This window comes from Salvelinus namaycush, chromosome 5, assembly GCF_016432855.1.
Source record: "Salvelinus namaycush isolate Seneca chromosome 5, SaNama_1.0, whole genome shotgun sequence".
Lineage (NCBI taxonomy): Eukaryota > Metazoa > Chordata > Actinopteri > Salmoniformes > Salmonidae > Salvelinus > Salvelinus namaycush.
The window spans coordinates 60,662,973-60,687,096 of record NC_052311.1 but is presented as its reverse complement, the minus strand read 5'-3'; the positions used below and the strand labels follow the sequence as shown (position 1 = coordinate 60,687,096).

At 49.4% G+C, this 24,124-nt stretch overlaps 2 protein-coding genes across 4 annotated transcripts in view; one reads left to right on the top strand and one right to left on the bottom strand.

Annotated features, from left to right (window-relative positions):
• LOC120048605 (cell adhesion molecule 4-like) overlaps positions 1 to 24,124 on the bottom strand; it is a 752,359-nt gene that overhangs the window by 278,100 nt on the left and 450,135 nt on the right. The gene's annotated exons all lie outside the window — the stretch shown is intronic.
• LOC120048587 (chromodomain-helicase-DNA-binding protein 4-like) overlaps positions 1 to 24,124 on the top strand; it is a 49,305-nt gene that overhangs the window by 3,652 nt on the left and 21,529 nt on the right. For all 3 annotated transcript variants that reach the window (XM_038994678.1, XM_038994676.1, XM_038994675.1), the window contains exons 10-13: positions 135 to 304; positions 718 to 966; positions 1,327 to 1,530; positions 10,962 to 11,173. In XM_038994678.1, coding sequence (XP_038850606.1) covers positions 135 to 304; positions 718 to 966; positions 1,327 to 1,530; positions 10,962 to 11,173 — 835 coding nt within the window. The remainder of the gene's footprint in view (positions 1 to 134; positions 305 to 717; positions 967 to 1,326; positions 1,531 to 10,961; positions 11,174 to 24,124) is intronic.

Below are 24,124 nucleotides of genomic sequence, written 5' to 3'. Positions count from 1 at the left end.
TCAGATGTAGTTGCTCTGGGCTGAAACCAAGGACCTGGCTCTCAGCCAATCCTCTGATAATATTAGATGTTTTTAACAGGAACATCATCATGTACCGTCTCCCTCCCTCCTAACTCCTCCTCTTCCCATCCCAGTTGAGGAGGATGGTGACGGCTATGAGACAGACCACCAGGACTACTGTGAGGTGTGCCAGCAGGGAGGGGAGATCATCCTGTGTGACACCTGTCCCAGGGCCTACCACATGGTCTGTCTGGACCCCGACATGGAGAAGGCCCCCGAGGGCAAGTGGAGCTGCCCCCACTGTGTAAGTACACAATGTACCCAGTCTGAAGTTGGCCCATAGTCCAACCCATGGCTAGGTAGAGTTAACACCATATTGCTTGTATACACTGTATGTATTTTCTCTTTAATGACTAAAGATTGGTGTGATATCCTATTTTTGATGTTGACCTTTTTCTGTCCTGGTCCTTCTCTCTTTCACTCCTATCTTTCTCTCTCCTTCCCTTTGTCCTTCATCACCTCCCCCTTTCCCCCACTCTCGCTTCCCCTCCATCATTCCACTCCCCTCTCTTACCATTTCCTCTCAACACCCCCCCACCTCCTCCCTCCTCACTCCCCTTCCTGCACTCTCACTACCCCTTCCGCCACACCCCTCCCACATTCTTGTCCCCCCCCGCTCTCTCCTCCCACTCTCTTTTTGTTCCTCCCTCCCTGCAGGAGAAAGAGGGGATCCAGTGGGAGGCCAGAGAGGAGCTGTCTGAGGGAGAGGGGGAGGACGAGGAGGTGGGGAGGGATGAGGGATGGGTAGAGGAGGAGGATGACCATCACATAGAGTTCTGCAGGGTGTGTAAGGATGGAGGAGAGCTGCTGTGCTGTGACACCTGTACCTCCTCCTACCACATCCACTGTCTCAACCCCCCCCTCCCCGAGATACCCAACGGGGAATGGATCTGCCCACGCTGCATGGTGAGCCCTGCACCCTGTGTATGTGTATGTCTGTGAGAGAGAGAGAGAATGAATCTCAACGTATGGGTGTTGGATGTACATGATTATTAAAGAGAACATGTTCTGTTATACATGTGTGGGTGGCTACACCTACATCATATGGAATTCTTGATTTGAGTTGAGTCAGCTATACAGCTGCAATTTAACTCTTGTTTCCGATCTCTCCTCGTATATGCTGGCATTGTTTTTTAAATGTATAATGACGGAAGATTGCAGATATAAATGCAATATGTAGTGTTGACATGATTGACAAAGAAGGTATTTTCTACACAAGCTATTTCTTTGTGAATGTATATCTGATTGTTCCTGAATTTCCCTCAGTGCCCGGGCATGAAGGGTAAGGTCCAGAAGGTTCTGACCTGGAAGTGGGGTGAACCTCCGCCCCCTACACTTGTGCTCCGCCCCCTGGACCTCCCAGCCGAGGCCCCAGACCCTGTCCCATTGGCCGGCCGACCAGAGAGGCAGTTCTTTGTCAAATGGTGCAACATGTCTTACTGGCACTGCTCCTGGGTCCAAGAGCTACAGGTAACACGCTCAACCAGCAATATGCCACTGTAATATGCAGGCTTAATTAGGGCTGTGGCGTCCATTACATTTTGTCAGACGGTTATTGTCATGCAAAAGACTGCTGGTCTCATGGTAATTGACCGTTTATTAACATAAACATGTTAGGGGACAGAATGCGGTCGGACACTCACATAATTGCCATATATATTACTCTTACAGAATTTCCATGTGGGTGAGGATATTGGAAATTTAATCAAAGTCTATTGGATGATAACTTGTTTTTAACTAGGACAGAATAATTTATAACTGACTAAACACCTCCCTCTGCAACTGGATCCTGGACTTCCTGACGGGACGCCCCCAGGTGGTGAGGTTAGGTAGCAACACATCTGCCACGCTGATCCTCAACACTGGAGCCCCTCAGGGGTGCGTGCTCAGTCCCCTCCTGTACTCCCTTTTCACCCACGACTGCATGGCCAGGCACGACTCCAACACCATCATTAAGTTCGCAGACGACACATCAGTGGTAGGCCTGATCACTGACAATGACGAGACAGCCTATAGGGAGGAGGTCAGAGACCTGGCCGTGTGGTGCCAGAATAACAACCTCTCCCTCAACGTGATCAAGACAAAGGAGATGAATGTGGACTACAGGAAAAGGAGGACCGAGCACGCACCCATTTCTTATCGACAGGGGCTGTAGTGGAGCAGGTTGAGAGCTTCAAGTTCCTTGGTGTCCACATCACCAACAAACTAGAATGGTCCAAACACCAAGACAGTTGTGAAGATTGCACCAAAAGAAATTGGCATGGGTCCTCAGATCCTCAAAAGGTTCTCCAGCTGCAACATCGAGAGCATCCTGACTGGTTGCATCACTGCCTGGTACGGCAATTGCTCGGCCTCCGACCGCAAGGTACTACAGAGGGTAGTGCGTACTGCCCAGTACATCACTGGGGCTAAGCTGCCTGCCATCCAGGACCTCTGCACCAGGCGGTGTCAAAGAAAGGCCCTAAAAATGGTCAAAGACCCCAGCCACGCCTGCCATAGACTGTTCTCTCTACTACCGCATGGCAAGCGGTGCCGGAGTGCCAAGTCTAGGACAAAATGGCTTCTCAACAGTTTTTAACCCCAATCCATAAGACTCCTGAACAGGTAATCAAATGGCTACCCGGACTATTTGCATTGTGTGCCCCCCCAACCCCTTTTTTACGCTGCTGCTACTCTCTGTTTGTTATATATGCATAGTCACTTTAACTATACATTGATGTACAAATTACCTCAGTTGACCCGACCAACCAGTGCCCCCGCACATTAGCTAACTGGGCTATCTGCATTGTGTCCCGCCACCCGCCAACCTCTCTTTTACGCTACTGCTACTCTCTGTTTATCATATATGCATAGTCACTTTAACCATATCTACATGTACATACTACCTCAATCAGCCCGACTAACTGGTGCCTGTATATAGCCTCGCTACTGTATATAGCCTCGCTTCTGTTATTTTTCATTGTCTTTTTACTTTTGTTTTTATTTCTTTACTTACCTATTGTTCACCTAATACCTTTTTTGCATTGTTGCTTAGAGCCGGTAAGTAAGCATTTCACTGTAAAGTCTACACCTGTTGTATTTGGCGCACGTGACAAATAACCTTTGATTTGATTTAAGTCCGGGAAAACTCCAGGGCTGGATGGCATACCAGTGGAAGTATACCAAACTTTTTTTTATATACTCAGAGGACCATTATTAGCATGTTTTAACCACTCATATATAAACGGTAGATTATCGGACATGCAACAAAAAGGTCTGATTTCATTATTACTGAAACAGGATCCAAGTGGTAAATATAAAGATCCAGTCCATTTAAAAAATGGAGGCCTCTTACACTTCAGTGTTGTGATACAAAAATTCTAACTACAGTTGGAGTTGGAAGTTTACATACACCTTAGCCAAATATATTTGAACTCAGTTTTTCAAAATTCCTGACATTTAATCCTAGTAAAAATTCACTGTCTTAGGTCAGTTAGGATCACCACTTTATTTTAAGAATGTGTAATGTCAGAATAATAGTAGAGAGAATGATTTATTTCAGCTTTTATTTCTTTCATCACATTCCCAGTGGGTCAGAAGTGTACATACACTCAATTAGTATTTGGTAGCATTGCCTTTAAATTGTTTAACTTGAATCAAACGTTTCGGGTAGCCTTCCACAAGCTTCCCACAATAAGTTGGGTGAATTTTGTCCCATTCCTCCTGACAGAGCTGGTGTAACTGAGTCAGGCTTGTAGGCCTCCTTGCTCACACACACTTTTTCAGTTCTGCCCACAAATGTTCTATAGGATTGAGGTCAGGGCTTTGTGATAGCCACTCCAATACCTTGACTTTGTTGTCCTTAAGCCATTTTGCCACAACTTTGGAAGTATGCATGTTGTCATTGTCCATTTGGAAGATCCATTTGCGACCAAGCTTTAACTTCCTGACTGTTGTCTTGAGATGTCGCTTCAATATATCCACATAATTTCCCATCCTCATGATGCCATCTATTTTGTGAAGTGCACCAGTCCCTCCTGCAGCAAAGCCCCCCCACAACATGATGCTGCCACCCCCGTGCTTCACGGTTGGGATGGTGTTCTTCGGCTTGCAAGCCTCCCCCCTTTTCCTCCAAACATAAGGATTGTCATTATGACCAAACAATTCTATTTTTGTTTCATCAGACCAGAGGACATTTCTCCAAAAAGTACGGTCTTTGTCCCCATGTGCAGTTGCAAACCGTAGTCTGGCTTTTTTATGGTGGTTTTGGAGCAGTGGCTTCCTTGCTGAGTGGCCTTTCAGGTTATGTCGATATAGGACTCATTTTCCTGTGGATATAGATACTTTTGTACCTGTTTCCTCCAGCATCTTCACAAAGGTCCTATGTTGTTGTTCTGGGATTGATTTGCACTTTTCTCACCAAAGTACGTTCATCTCTAGGAGACAGAACGCGTCTCCTCCCTGTGCGGTATGACAGCTGCGTGGTCCCATGGTGTTTATACTTGTGTACTATTGTTTGTACAGATGAACGTGGTACCTTCAGGCATTTGGAAATTGCTCCCAAGGATGAACCAGACTTGTGGAGGTCTACAATTTTTTGGGCTGATTTCTTTAGATTTTCCCATGATGTCAAGCAAAGAGGCACTGAGTTTGAAGGTAGGCCTTGACATACATCCACAGGTACACCTCCAATTGACTCAAATGATGTCATTTAGCCTATCATAAGCTTCTAAAGCCATGACATATTTTTCTGGAATTTTCCAAGCTGTTTAAAGGCACAGTCAACTTAGTGTATGTAAACTTCTGACCCACTGGAATTGTGATACAGTGAATTATAAGTGAAATAATCTGTCTGTAAACAATTGTTGGGAAAATTACTTGTCATGCACAAAGTAGATTTGCCAAAACTATAATTTGTTAACAAGAAATTTGTGGACTTGATTTGTGGACTTGGAATGAGTTTTAATGACTCCAACCTAAGTGTATGTAAACTTCCAACTTCAACTGTATGTGTATATGTATGAATGTTTATGTATATATATATTTACCCCAAAAATATATGGGGGATTGGAAATGATGCGGACAGTTACATTGATGGAAGCAGCAATCTATCAACAATATTAAAGCTGATCCACAAAAAAAAAATCATCATACATAAACCACTTTAGCATCTCCAGGCCTCCACGCATACAAGCCGCTCTTGCGCGCCTTTGGAACATCTACATTTAAAAAAGTATAATAAACCAATTTTATGTACACCATCACAATACATCCGTTATTTATTTTAGTCCGGTACCCGGATGTGAAGGTGACCGTAACCCCCAGCTTCTCCATAAAGGCTTTCCAGACCGCGACGTGAACTGGGGACCAAGGTCAGTAACGATGTAGTACTGGAATAGTGCCTCAGTGACCTGGAGAGCAGTAGGTAGACCAGAGAGAGGGATAAAATGGCAGGATTTAGAGAATCCGTCAACATCAATAATAGTGGTAAAACCATCAGAAAGGGGGAGATCAGTTACAAAGTCTATGGACAGATGTGACCAAGGCCACTGAGGCACGGGAAGGGGAAGTAGTTTCCCTGCTGGAGCATGAGTTGACATATTGGGCGATGTCCTGCGCCAAGGTGGGCCACCAGTACTTCTCGGAGATGGATTGGATTGTGCGGGTGATACCTGGGTGTCCAGCGGCAGAGGGATGTGTGTGCCCAGGTCAACAGTCGATCTCTCACCCCCATGGGGACGTAGATGCGTTCTGGAGAGCAGGTAGCAGGAGCGGGTCCCCTCTCCAGAGCCTGGCGGAGCCTGCTCTGCTGTGGAGAGGTGTGTGGCCTCTAACTCCATATGTTCAGGCGCTGCCTCAGGACAGCCAAAGGTGGGAGGCGAGTAGCGAGGTGGACACAGGCGCTCCCAAAGAAGGTTATCCAGACGGATGGCCATTGAGATGGGAGCGTCCAAGGATATGTTGTCATCCCGACATGCCAACTCCATCTGAACCTCCTCGCGTAGTCCACTACGGAATAGAGTGCGGAGCGCCAGCTCATTCCATCTACTGGAGGCTGCCACATTCTGAAAGGTGAGGGCGCACTCCGCAGTGGTCTGGGTACCCTGCTGGAGTTGGAACAGTCGCTCACCTCCCTCTCTGCCCCCTGGAGGTTGGTCGAAGACCGCCCTGAACAGAGCCATGAACCTCTCATAGTAACCCAGCTCCTCCTCTCCTCTCTCCCAGGCGGCCGGAGCCCACTCCAGAGCCCGTGCGGTCAGCAGGGAAGTGACCGTGGCAACCTTGGACATCTCGATGATGTGGTATCCCGTCTGATAGGCGAAATAGAGTGAGCACTGGAGTAGGAAGCCACTGCATTTCGATAAAGTTCCCGTCATACTTCTCCGGAAGGGATAGTCGGGCATTGCTGACCTGGGCGGACGGCTGGGGGACTGGCTCACTGTGATGATCCGTGGTAGGAGGCCCTCTGATAGGGGTCTGGAGAACCTCGCTGGTGGTGTCGAGGCAGTGGAGAACGCGGAGGACCTCCCTCATGGTCGTACCCAGTTGCGCCAGTTGGTCGTGGTGTTGGTGGAGTAGATGACCCTGTTCGTTGACCATCTGGAAGAAGGTTTTATCTTCTGCTGCGTCCGTATTGTGAGGTGGTATTCTGTAACGTATATGCCGGGAGTCAGGAAACCGGTGCAGAAGGTGAGTTTAATAATCACATTTTATTGGTCACATACACATGGTTAGCAGATGTTTATGCGAGTGTAGTGAAATGCTTGTGCTTTTCACACAGCCCAATGAAGTTCCTTGAGGGCCGTCGCGTTGTCTGCTTGAGGGGGTATATACACAGCTGATAACTGACTAGAATTCTCTTGGGAGATAATATGGCCGGCATTTGATTGTAAGGAATTCTAGGTTGGGTGAGCAGAAGGACTTGAGTTCCTGTATGTTGTTATGATTACACCATGAGTCGTAAGTCATGAGGCATACAGTCGTGGCCAAAAGGTTTGAGAATGACACAAATATTAATTTCCACAAAGTTTGCTGCTTCATTGTCTTTAGATATTTTTGTCAGATGTTAATATGGAATACGGAAGTATAATTACAAGCATTTCATAAGTGTCAAAGGTTTTTATTGGCAATTACATGAAGTAATAAATACATGAAGAGTCAATATTTGCAGTGTTGACCCTTCTTTTTCAAGACCTTTGCAATCCGCCCTGGCATGCTTTCAATTAACTTCTGGGCCACATCCTGACTGATGGGAGCCCATTCTTGCGTTATAAATGCTTGGAGTTTGTCAGAATTTGTGGGTTTTTGTTTGTCCATCTGCCGCTTGAGGATTGACCGCAAGTTCTCAATAGGATTAAGGTCTGGGGAGTTTCCTGGCCATGGACCCAAAATATTGATGTTTTGTTCCCCGAGCCACTTAGTTATCACTTTTGCCTTATGGCAAGGTGCTCCATCATGCTGGAAAAGGCATTGTTTGTCACCAAACTGTTCCTGGATGGTTGGGAGAAGTTGCTCTCAGAGGATGTGTTGGTACCATTCTTTATTCATGGCTATGTTCTTAGGCAAAATTGTGAGTGAGCCCACTCGCTTGGCTGAGAAGCAACCCCACACATGAATGGTCTCAGGATGCTTTACTGTTGGCATGACACAGGACTGATGGTAGCGCTCACCTTGTCTTCTCCGGACAAGCTTTTTTCCGGATGCCCCAAACAATCGGAAAGGGGATTCATCAGAGAAAATGACTTTACCCCAGTCCTCAGCAGTCCAATCCCTGTACCTTTTGCAGAATATCAGTCTGTCCCTGATGTTTTTCCTGGAGAGAAGTGGCTAATTTGCTGCCATTCTTGACCCAAGGCCATCCTCCAAAAGTCTTTGTCTCACTGTGCCTGCAGATGCACTCACACCTGCCTGCTGCCATTCCTGAGCAAGCTCTGTACTGGTGGTGCCCCGATCCCGCAGCTGAATCAACTTTAGGAGATGGTCCTGGCGCTTGCTGGACTTTCTTGGGCACCCTGAAGCCTTCTTCACAACAGTTAAACCGCTCTCCTTGAAGTTCTTGATGATCCGATAAATGGTTGAGTTAGGTGCAATCTTACTGGCAGAAATAACCTTGCCTGTGAAGCCCTTTTTGTGCAAAGCAATGATGACGGCACGTGTTTCCTTGCAGATAACCATGGTTGAAAGAGGAAGAACAATGAGTCCAAGCACCACCCTCCTTTTGAAGCTTCCAGTCTGTTATTCGAACTCAATCAGCATGACAGAGTGATCTCCAGCCTTGTCCTTGTCAACACTCACACCTGTGTTAACAAGAGAATCACTGACATGATGTCAGCTGGTCCTTTTGTGGCAGGGCTGAAATGCAGTGGAAATGTTTTTGGGGGATTCAGTTAATTTGCATGGCAAAGAGGGACTTTGCAATTCATCTGATCACTCTTCATAACATTCTGGAGTATATGCAAATTGCCATCATACAAACTCAGGTAGCAGACTTTGTGAAAATTTATATTTGTGTCATTCTCAAAACTTTTGGCCACGACTGTACACCCCGCCCTTCTTCTTCCCAGAGAGGTGTTTATCTCTGTCGGCGCGATGCATGAAGAAGCCCGGTGGCTGAACCGACTCCGACAACGTATCCCGAGAGAGCCATATTTCCGTGAAACAGAGGATGTTACAGTCTTTGATGTCTCTCTGGAAGGCAATTTTGTCTACATTGTTGTCAAGAGACTGGACATTGGTGAATAGTATACTCGGAAGTAGTGGGCGGTGTGCACGCCTACGGAGCCTGACCAGGAGGCCGCTCCGTATGCCTCTAATGCGGCGATGTTGTTTTGGGTCGGCTGCTGGGATTAGATCCACTGTCCCGGGTGGTGGTCCGAACAAAGGATCCGCTTCGGGAAAGTCGTATTCCTGGTCGTAATGTTGGTAAGTTGACGTCGCTCTTATATCCAATAGTTCTTCCCGGCTGTATGTAATAACACTTAAGATTTTCTGGGCTAACAATGTAAGAAATAATACAGAAAAAAACTAAATACTGCGTAGTTTCCTAGGACTCGAAGCAAGGCGACCATCTCTGTCAGCGCCATCTTCATGAAACGATACAAAAGAACAAACATGAGAAGCGTACTGAACACGGGAGATAACAATACCACCTAATGACTGATGACAACTGAGGGTGAAATAAAGGGGGCGTAATCAAGGAGAAAATTATGACCAGGTGTGTGTGTAATGATGGAGAACAGGTGTGCGTAATATAATAGCCAGTTCCGGTGGTTAGTAGACCGGCGACGTTGAGCGCTGGAGGGAGCAGGTGTAGGTGTGACAATATGCTTAAGTCCCGTGCCATTATTTTATTTTACATGATTTTATAGTAATAAGAATATAATTGAAAATAGCTGAATAAAATAGAAAGGATATTTTTCCCATTGCGAGCATATGGGTGGCTATGTTGAGCATAAAAGTGATTACTTGAAACAGGTCCTATATGCTAGATTTAAGAGTTATTTGGCAACTTTAGTTGTGAGTGATACAAACCATAGAATGTCTTAGAAATCAGGCTGCTTGGGTTTTATAGCGGCACATGTGCTTAATATGAGCAGCTGAGAAAGAAATATAACAACACTTATTTCACTCAACTCGGCAGGTAGCCTAGTGGTTAGAGTGTTGGGTCAGTAACCGAAAGGTTGCTGGATCAAATCCCGAGCTGACAAGGTAAAAATCTGTCGTTCTGCCCCTGAACAAGGCAGTTAACCCACTGTTCCCCGGTAGGCCGTCATTGTAAATATGAATTTGTTCTTAACTGACTTGCCTAGTTAAATAAAACATTTAAAAAGAAGAATAATGCAGTCCACACTCAAAGGCAATTACTCAAATGTATTATGCTAGACCCATTATGTACCAAAGACATCTTAAATCAGTTTTGTTCTATGTTTAATATGCAGTAGTAAATGTATTGTAAAGACACAATATCATCTTAAATCAGTTTTGTTCTATGTTTAATATGCAGTAGTAAATGTATTGTAAAGACACAATATCATCTTAAATCAGTTTTGTTCTATGTTTAATATGCAGTAGTAAATGTATTGTAAAGACACTATCATTTTAATTCATTTTTTTTTCAGCTCGGGGTAATAAGCCTATGCATAAACTCATATGCGTTTGGTTGTTTTGAATTAGTCATCACCTGAGAAAGCGCTGTCCATTTTGTTATGTCATAGTGGTTAGAGGGACAATAGAGCCCTGAGTACCTGGCCATTAAGAACCTGATGGAGGGACAATAGAGCCCTGAGTACCTGGCCATTAGGACCTGATGGAGGGACAATAGAGCCCTGAGTACCTGGCCATTAGGACCTGATGGAGGGACAATAGAGCCCTGAGTACCTGGCCATTAGAACCTGATGGAAGGACAATAGAGCCCTGAGTACCAAACCATTAGGACCTGATGGAGGGACAGTCAAGCCCTGAGTACCAGACCATTAGGACCTGATGGAGGGACAATCAAGCCCTGAGTACCAGGCCATTAGGACCTGATGGAGGGACAATAGAGCCCTGAGTACCAAACCATTAGGACCTGATGGAGGGACAATAGAGCCCTGAGTACCAAGCCATTAGGAGCTGATGGAGGGACAATAGAGCCCTGAGTACCAGGCCATTATGACCTGATGGAGAGACAATAGAGCCCTGAGTACCAGACCATTAGGAGCTGATGGTAGTTAGTAAGTTGGGTACTACCAAAGCATGTCCAGAGTGCATAAAAGGAGATTACCATAACTCAACGGTCAAGTGGAATTTTACTGCCGTCATGACTGCCTGTGTGGCGGTAATACGGTCACCGCAACAGCCATAGGCTCAATGTCTTCATCCTTATGTACTAAATAGAGAGTAGACTCATCTTTTACCCTCTTCACTCTTTTCCCTCCCTCCAGTTGGAGCTGAACTGCCAGGTGATGTTCCGTAACTACCAGAGGAAGACGGACATGGACGAGCCCCCGCTGGTGGACTTCGGAGGGGAGGGGGACGATGACAAGAGCACTAAGAGGAAGAACAAGGACCCCCTGTACGTCCACATGGAGGAGGAGTTCTACCGTTACGGAGTCAAGATGGAGTGGCTCATGATCCACCGCATCCTCAACCACAGGTAGCGCACACACAGGCACCTGGGATACACACGCTAACACACACGCACACACCTGGGATACACACGCTAACACACACGCACACACCAGCGATACACACGCTAACACGCACACACCTGGGATACACACGCTAACACGCACACACCTGGGATACACACGCTAACACGCACACACCTGGGATACACACGCTAACACGCATACACACCTGGGATACACTAGCTAACACGCACACACACCTGGGATACACACGCTAACACACACACACACACACCTGGGATACACACGCTAACACACACACGCTAACACACACACACACACACACCTGGGATACACACGCTAACACACACACACACACCTGGGATACACACGCTAACACACACCTGGGATACACACACACGCACACCTGGGATACACACGCTAACACACACACGCACACCTGGGATACACACGCTAACACACACACGCACACCTGGGATACACACGCTAACACACACACGCACACCTGGGATACACACGCTAACACACACACGCACACCTGGGATACACACGCTAACACACACACGCACACCTGGGATACACACGCTAACACACACACGCACACCTGGGATACACATGCTAACACACACACACACACACACACACCTGGGATACACACGCTAACACAAACACACCTGGATACACACGCTAACACACACACACACCTGGGATACACACGCTAACACACACACACACACACACACCTGGGATACACACGCTAACACACACACACACACACACACCTGGGATACACACGCTAACACACACACACACACACACACACACCTGGGATACACACGCTAACACACACACACACACACACACACCTGGGATACACACGCTAACACACACACACACACACACACACACCTGGGATACACACGCTAACACACACACACACACCTGGGATACACACGCTAACACACACACACACACCTGGGATACACACGCTAACACACACACACACACCTGGGATACACACGCTAACACACACACACACACCTGGGATACACACGCTAACACACACACACACACCTGGGATACACACGCTAACACACACACACACACCTGGGATACACACGCTAACACACACACACACACCTGGGATACACACGCTAACACACACACACACACCTGGGATACACACGCTAACACACACACACACACCTGGGATACACACGCTAACACACACACACACACCTGGGATACACACGCTAACACACACACACACACCTGGGATACACACGCTAACACACACACACACACCTGGGATACACACGCTAACACACACACCTGGGATACACACGCTAACACACACACCTGGGATACACACGCTAACACACACACCTGGGATACACACGCTAACACACACACCTGGGATACACACGCTAACACACACACCTGGGATACACACGCTCACACACACACCTGGGATACACACGCTAACACACACACCTGGGATACACACGCTAACACACACACCTGGGATACACACGCTAACACACACACACCTGGGATACACACGCTAACACACACACACACACACCTGGGATACACACGCTAACACACACACACACACACCTGGGATACACACGCTAACACACACACACACACACACACACCTGGGATACACACGCTAACACACACACACACACACACACACCTGGGATACACACGCTAACACACACACACACACACACACACACACCTGGGATACACACGCTAACACACACACACACACACACACACACACACACCTGGGATACACACGCTAACACACACACACACACACACACACCTGGGATACACACGCTAACACACACACACACACACCTGGGATACACACGCTAACACACACACACACACACACACACACACCTGGGATACACACGCTAACACACACACACACACACACACACACACCTGGGATACACACGCTAACACACACACACACACACACACACACCTGGGATACACACGCTAACACACACACACACACACACCTGGGATACACACGCTAACACACACACACACACACACACCTGGGATACACACGCTAACACACACACACACACACCTGGGATACACACGCTAACACACACACACACACACACCTGGGATACACACGCTAACACACACACACACACACACCTGGGATACACACGCTAACACACACACACACACACCTGGGATACACACGCTAACACACACACACACACCTGGGATACACACGCTAACACACACACACACACACCTGGGATACACACGCTAACACACACACACACACACCTGGGATACACACGCTAACACACACGCACACACACCTGGGATACACACGCTAACACACACGCACACACACCTGGGATACACACGCTAACACACACACGCACACCTGGGATACACACGCTAACACACACACGCACACCTGGGATACACACGCTAACACACACACGCACACCTGGGATACACACGCTAACACACACACGCACACCTGGGATACACACGCTAACACACACACGCACACCTGGGATACACACGCTAACACACACACGCACACCTGGGATACACACGCTAACACACACACGCACACCTGGGATACACACGCTAACACACACACGCACACCTGGGATACACACGCTAACACACACACGCACACCTGGGGTACACACGCTAACACACACGCACAACTGGGGTGCACACGCTAACACACACGCACAACTGGGGTGCACACGCTAACACACACACACGCACACCTGGGATGCACACGCTAACACACACACACGCACACCTGGGATGCACACGCTAACACACACACACGCACACCTGGGATGCACACGCTAACACACACACACGCACACCTGGGATACACACGCTAACACACACACAACTGGAATACACACGCTAACACACACACACCTGGGGTACACACGCTAACACACACACACCTGGGATACACACGCTAACACACACACCTGGGATACAAACGCTAACACACACACACAACTGGGGTGAACACGCTAACACACACACACACCTGGGATGCACACGCTAACACACACACACACCTGGGATGCACACGCTAACACACACACACACACCTGGGATGCACACGCTAACACACACACGCACACCTGGGATACACACGCTAACACACACACGCACACCTGGGATACACACGCAAACACACACGCGCACACCAGCGATACACACGCTAACACGCACACACCTGGGATACACACGCTAACACGCACACACCTGGGATACACACGCTAACACGCACACCTGGGATACACACGCTAACACACACACGCACACCTGGGGTACACACGCTAACACACACGCACTACTGGAATACACACGCTAACACACACGCACAACTGGGGTGCACACGCTAACACACACACGCACACCTGGGGTACACACGCTAACACACACACGCACACCTGGGGTACACACGCTAACACACACGCACTACTGGAATACACACGCTAACACACACGCACAACTGGGGTGCACACGCTAACACACACACGCACAACTGGGGTGCACACGCTAACACACACATGCACACCTGGGATGCACACGCTAACACACACACAACTGGAATACACACGCTAACACACACACACCTGGGGTACACACGCTAACACACACACACCTGGGATACACACGCTAACACACACACCTGGGATACAAACGCTAACACACACACACAACTGGGGTGCACACGCTAACACACACACACACCTGGGATGCACACGCTAACACACACACACACACACACACACACACACCTGGGATGCACACGCTAACACACACACACACACACACACCTGGGATGCACACGCTAACACACACACACACACACACACCTGGGATACACACGCTAACACACACACGCACACCTGGGATACATACGCTAACACACACGCACACACCAGCGATACACCTGGGATACACACGCTAACACACACACGCACACCTGGGGTACACACGCTAACACACACGCACTACTGGAATACACACGCTAACACACACGCACAACTGGGGTGCACACGCTAACACACACACGCACAACTGGGGTGCACACGCTAACACACACACGCACGCACACCTGGGATGCACACGCTAACACACACACACGCACACCTGGGATACACACGCTAACACACACACAACTGGAATACACACGCTAACACACACACACCTGGGGTACACACGCTAACACACACACACCTGGGATACACACGCTAACACACACACCTGGGATACAAACGCTAACACACACACACAACTGGGGTGCACACGCTAACACACACACACACCTGGGATGCACACGCTAACACACACACACACACACACCTGGGATACACACGCTAACACACACACGCACACCTGGGATACACACGCTAACACACACGCACACACCAGCGATACACACGCTAACACGCACACACCTGGGATACACACGCTAACACGCACACACCTGGGATACACACGCTAACACGCACACACCTGGGATACACACGCTAACACGCATACACACCTGGGATACACTAGCTAACACGCACACACACCTGGGATACACACGCTAACACACACACACACCTGGGATACACACACTAACACACACACGCTAACACACACACACACACACCTGGGATACACACGCTAACACACACACACACACGTGGGATACACACGCTAACACACACCTGGGATACACACGCTAACACACACACACACACACCTGGGATACACACGCTAACACACACACACACACCTGGGATACACACGCTAACACACACACACACACCTGGGATACACACGCAAACACACACACACACACCTGGGATACACACGCTAACACACACACACACACCTGGGATACACACGCTAACACACACACACACACCTGGGATACACACGCTAACACACACACACACCTGGGATACACACGCTAACACACACACACACACACCTGGGATACACATGCTAACACACACACACACACACACCTGGGATACACACGCTAACACACACACACACACACACCTGGGATACACACGCTAACACACACACACACACACACCTGGGATACACACACTAACACACACACGCTAACACACACACACACACCTGGGATACACACGCTAACACACACACACACACCTGGGATACACACGCTAACACACACACACACACCTGGGATACACACGCTAACACACACACACACACCTGGGATACACACGCTAACACACACACACACACACCTGGGATACACATGCTAACACACACACACACACACACCTGGGATACACACGCTAACACACACACACACACCTGGGATACACACGCTAACACACACACACCTGGGATACACACGCTAACACACACCTGGGATACACACGCTAACACACACACACACACACCTGGGATACACACGCTAACACACACACACACACCTGGGATACACACGCTAACACACACACACACACCTGGGATACACACGCTAACACACACACACACACCTGGGATACACACGCTAACACACACACACACACCTGGGATACACACGCTAACACACACACACACACACACACCTGGGATACACACGCTAACACACACACACACACACACACACACCTGGGATGCACACGCTAACACACACACACGCACACCTGGGATACACACGCTAACACACACACAACTGGAATACACACGCTAACACACACACACCTGGGGTACACACGCTAACACACACACACCTGGGATACACACGCTAACACACACACCTGGGATACAAACGCTAACACACACACACAACTGGGGTGCACACGCTAACACACACACACACCTGGGATGCACACGCTAACACACACACACACACCTGGGATACACACGCTAACACACACACGCACACCTGGGATACACACGCTAACACACACACGCACACCTGGGATACACACGCAAACACACACGCACACACCAGCGATACACACGCTAACACGCACACACCTGGGATACACACGCTAACACGCACACACCTGGGATACACACGCTAACACGCACACACCTGGGATACACACGCTAACACGCACACCTGGGATACACACGCTAACACACACACGCACACCTGGGGTACACACGCTAACACACACGCACTACTGGAATACACACGCTAACACACACGCACAACTGGGGTGCACACGCTAACACACACACGCACACCTGGGATACACACGCTAACACACACACGCACACCTGGGGTACACACGCTAACACACACGCACTACTGGAATACACACGCTAACACACACGCACAACTGGGGTGCACACACTAACACACACACGCACAACTGGGGTGCACACGCTAACACACACATGCACACCTGGGATACACACGCTAACACACACACAACTGGAATACACACGCTAACACACACACACCTGGGGTACACACGCTAACACACACACACCTGGGATACACACGCTAACACACACACCTGGGATACAAACGCTAACACACACACACAACTGGGGTGCACACGCTAACACACACACACACCTGGGATGCACACGCTAACACACACACACACACACACACCTGGGATACACACGCTAACACACACACGCACACCTGGGATACACACGCTAACACACACGCACACACCAGCGATACACACGCTAACACACACACGCACACCTGGGGTACACACGCTAATACACACGCACTACTGGAATACACACGCTAACACACACGCACAACTGGGGTGCACACGCTAACACACACACGCACAACTGGGGTGCACACGCTAACACACACACGCACGCACACCTGGGATGCACACGCTAACACACACACACGCACACCTGGGATACACACGCTAACACACACACAACTGGAATACACACGCTAACACACACACACCTGGGGTACACACGCTAACACACACACACCTGGGATACACACGCTAACACACACACCTGGGATACAAACGCTAACACACACACACAACTGGGGTGCACACGCTAACACACACACACACCTGGGATGCACACGCTAACACACACACACACACACACACCTGGGATACACACGCTAACACACACACGCACACCTGGGATACACACGCTAACACACACGCACACACCAGCGATACACACGCTAACACGCACACACCTGGGATACACACGCTAACACGCACACACCTGGGATACACACGCTAACACGCACACACCTGGGATACACACGCTAACACGCATACACACCTGGGATACACTAGCTAACACGCACACACACCTGGGATACACACGCTAACACACACACACACCTGGGATACACACACTAACACACACACGCTAACACACACACACACACCTGGGATACACACGCTAACACACACACACACACCTGGGATACACACACTAACACACACACACCTGGGATACACACGCTAACACACACACACACACCTGGGATACACACACTAACACACACACGCTAACACACACACACACACACCTGGGATACACACGCTAACACACACACACACACCTGGGATACACACGCTAACACACACCTGGGATACACACGCTAACACACACACACACACACACCTGGGATACACACGCTAACACACACACACACACCTGGGATACACACGCTAACACACACACACACACCTGGGATACACACGCTAACACACACACACACACCTGGGATACACACGCTAACACACACACACACACCTGGGATACACACGCTAACACACACACGCACACCTGGGATGCACACGCTAACACACACACACGCACACCTGGGATACACACGCTAACACACACACAACTGGAATACACACGCTAACACACACACACCTGGGGTACACACGCTAACACACACACACCTGGGATACACACGCTAACACACACACCTGGGATACAAACGCTAACACACACACACAACTGGGGTGCACACGCTAACACACACACACACCTGGGATGCACACGCTAACACACACACACACACACACACCTGGGATACACACGCTAACACACACACGCACACCTGGGATACACACGCTAACACACACGCACACACCAGCGATACACACGCTAACACGCACACACCTGGGATACACACGCTAACACGCACACACCTGGGATACACACGCTAACACGCACACACCTGGGATACACACGCTAACACGCATACACACCTGGGATACACTAGCTAACACGCACACACACCTGGGATACACACGCTAACACACACACACACCTGGGATACACACACTAACACACACACGCTAACACACACACACACACCTGGGATACACACGCTAACACACACACACACACCTGGGATACACACGCTAACACACACACACCTGGGATACACACGCTAACACACACACACACACCTGGGATACACACACTAACACACACACGCTAACACACACACACACACACCTGGGATACACACGCTAACACACACACACACACCTGGGATACACACGCTAACACACACCTGGGATACACACGCTAACACACACACACACACACACCTGGGATACACACGCTAACACACACACACACACACACCTGGGATACACACGCTAACACACACACACACACACCTGGGATACACACGCTAACACACACACACACACCTGGGATACACACGCTAACACACACACGCACACCTGGGATACACACGCTAACACACACGCACACCTGGGATACACACGCTAACACACACACACACACACACCTGGGATACACACGCTAACACACACACACACCTGGGATACACACGCTAACACACACACACACCTGGGGTACACACGCTAACACACACACACACACCTGGGGTACACACGCTAACACACACACACACCTGGGGTACACACGCTAACACACACACACACCTGGGGTACACACGCTAACACACACACAACTGGAATACACACGCTAACACACACACACCTGGGGTACACACGCTAACACACACACCTGGGATACACACGCTAACACACACACCTGGGATACAAACGCTAACACACACACACAACTGGGGTGCACACGCTAACACACACACACACCTGGGATGCACACGCTAACACACACACACACACACACACCTGGGATGCACACGCTAACACACACACACACACACACCTGGGATACACACGCTAACACACACACACACACACCTGGGATACAAACGCTAACACACACACACCTGGGATACACACCTGGGATACACACGCTAACACACACACACCTGGGATACAAACGCTAACACACACACACACCTGGGATACACACGCTAACACACACACACACACACACACACACACACACTTGGGATACACACCTAGGATACAAACGCTAACACACACACACCTGGGATACACACCTGGGATACAAACGCTAACACACACACACCTGGGGTACACACGCTAACACACACACACACACCTGGGGTACACACGCTAACACACACACACACACACACACCTGGGATACACACGCTAACACACACACACACCTGGGATACACACGCTAACACACACACACACCTGGGATACAAACGCTAACACACACACACCTGGGATACAAACGCTAACACACACACACCTGGGATACACACGCTAACACACACACACCTGGGATACACACGCTAACACACACACACCTGGGATACAAACGCTAACACACACACACACCTGGGATACAAACGCTAACACACACACACACACCTGGGATACACACGCTAACACACACACACACACCTGGGATACACACCTGGCATACACACGCTAACACACACACACACACCTGGCATACACACGCTAACACACACACACACACACACCTTGGATACACACATTTAAGATACACACACACACACACACCTTGGATACACACGCTAACACACACACACACACCTGGGATACACACGCTAACACACACACACACACACACACACACACACACACACACACACACACACACACACACACCTGGGATACACACGCTAACACACACACACACACACACACCTGGGATACACACGCTAACACACACACACACACACACACCTGGGATACACACGCTAACACACACACACACACCTGGGATACACACGCTAACACACACACTCACACCTGGGATACACACGCTAACACACACACACACACACACCTGGGATACACACGCTAACACACACACACACACACACCTGGGATACACACCTGGCATACACACGCTAACACACACACACACACCTGGCATACACACGCTAACACACACACACACACCTGGCATACACACGCTAACACACACACACACACCTGGCATACACACGCTAACACACACACACACACCTGGGATACACACGCTAACACACACACACACACACCTGGGATACACACGCTAACACACACACAACTGGGGTACACACGCTAACACACACACCTGGGATACAAACGTTAACACACACACACAACTGGGGTGCACACGCTAACACACACACACACCTGGGATACACACGCTAACACACACACACACACACACACACACCTGGGATACACACGCTAACACACACACACACACCTGGGATACACACGCTAACACACACACACACACCTGGGATACACACGCTAACACACACACCTGGGATACACACGCTAACACACACACCTGGGATATACACGCTAACACACACACGCACACCTGGGATACACACGCTAACACACACACGCACACCTGGGATACACACGCTAACACGCACACCTGGGATACACACGCTAACACACACACACCTGGGATACAAACGCTAACACACACACACACACACACCTGGGATACACACCCTTGGGATGAAAACGCTAACACACACACACACACACCTGGGATACAAACGCTAACACACACACACCTGGGATACACACCTGGGATACAAACGCTAACACAAACACACCTGGGGTACACACGCTAACACACACACACACACACACACCTGGGATACACACGCTAACACACACATACCTGGGATACACACGCTAACACACACACACCGGGGATACACACGCTAACACACACACACCGGGGATACACACGCTAACACACACACACCTGGGATACACACGCTAACACACACACATACCTGGGATACACACGCTAACACACACACACCGGGGATACACACGCTAACACACACACACACCTGGGATACACACCTGGGATACAAACGCTAACACACACACACACACCTGGCATACACACGCTAACACACACACACACACCTGGCATACACACGCTAACACACACACTCACACCTGGGATACACACGCTAACACACACACACACACACCTGGGATACACACGCTAACACACACACACACACCTGGGATACACACGCTAACACACACACACACACCTGGGATACACACGCTAACACACACACCTGGGATACACACGCTAACACACACACCTGGGATATACACGCTAACACACACACGCACACCTGGGATACACACGCTAACACACACACGCACACCTGGGATACACACGCTAACACGCACACCTGGGATACACACGCTAACACACACACGCACACCTGGGATACACACGCTAACACACACGCTCACCTGGGATACACACGCTAACACACACACACACACCTGGGATACACACGCTAACACACACACACACCTGGGATACACACGCTAACACACACACACACCTGGGGTACACACGCTAACACACACACACACACCTGGGGTACACACGCTAACACACACACACACCTGGGGTACACACGCTAACACACACACAACTGGAATACACACGCTAACACACACACACCTGGGGTACACACGCTAACACACACACCTGGGATACACACGCTAACACACACACCTGGGATACACACGCTAACACACACACCTGGGATACAAACGCTAACACACACACACAACTGGGGTGCACACGCTAACACACACACACACCTGGGATGCACACGCTAACACACACACACACACACCTGGGATGCACACGCTAACACACACACACACACACACCTGGGATACACACGCTAACACACACACACACACCTGGGATACAAACGCTAACACACACACACCTGGGATACACACCTGGGATACACACGCTAACACACACACACACACACACCTGGGATACACACGCTAACACACACACACACACCTGGGATACACACGCTAACACACACACCTGGGATACAAACGCTAACACACACACACACCTGGGATACACACGCTAACACACACACACACACACACACACACACCTGGGATACACACCTAGGATACAAACGCTAACACACACACACCTGGGATACACACCTGGGATACAAACGCTAACACACACACACCTGGGGTACACACGCTAACACACACACACACACCTGGGGTACACACGCTAACACACACACACACACACCTGGGATACACACGCTAACACACACACAACTGGGGTACACACGCTAACACACACACCTGGGATACAAACGTTAACACACACACACAACTGGGGTGCACACGCTAACACACACACACACCTGGGATACACACGCTAACACACACACACACACACACACACACACACACACCTGGGATACACACGCTAACACACACACACACACCTGGGATACACACGCTAACACACACACACACACCTGGGATACACACGCTAACACACACACCTGGGATACACACGCTAACACACACACCTGGGATATACACGCTAACACACACACGCACACCTGGGATACACACGCTAACACACACACGCACACCTGGGATACACACGCTAACACGCACACCTGGGATACACACGCTAACACACACACACCTGGGATACAAACGCTA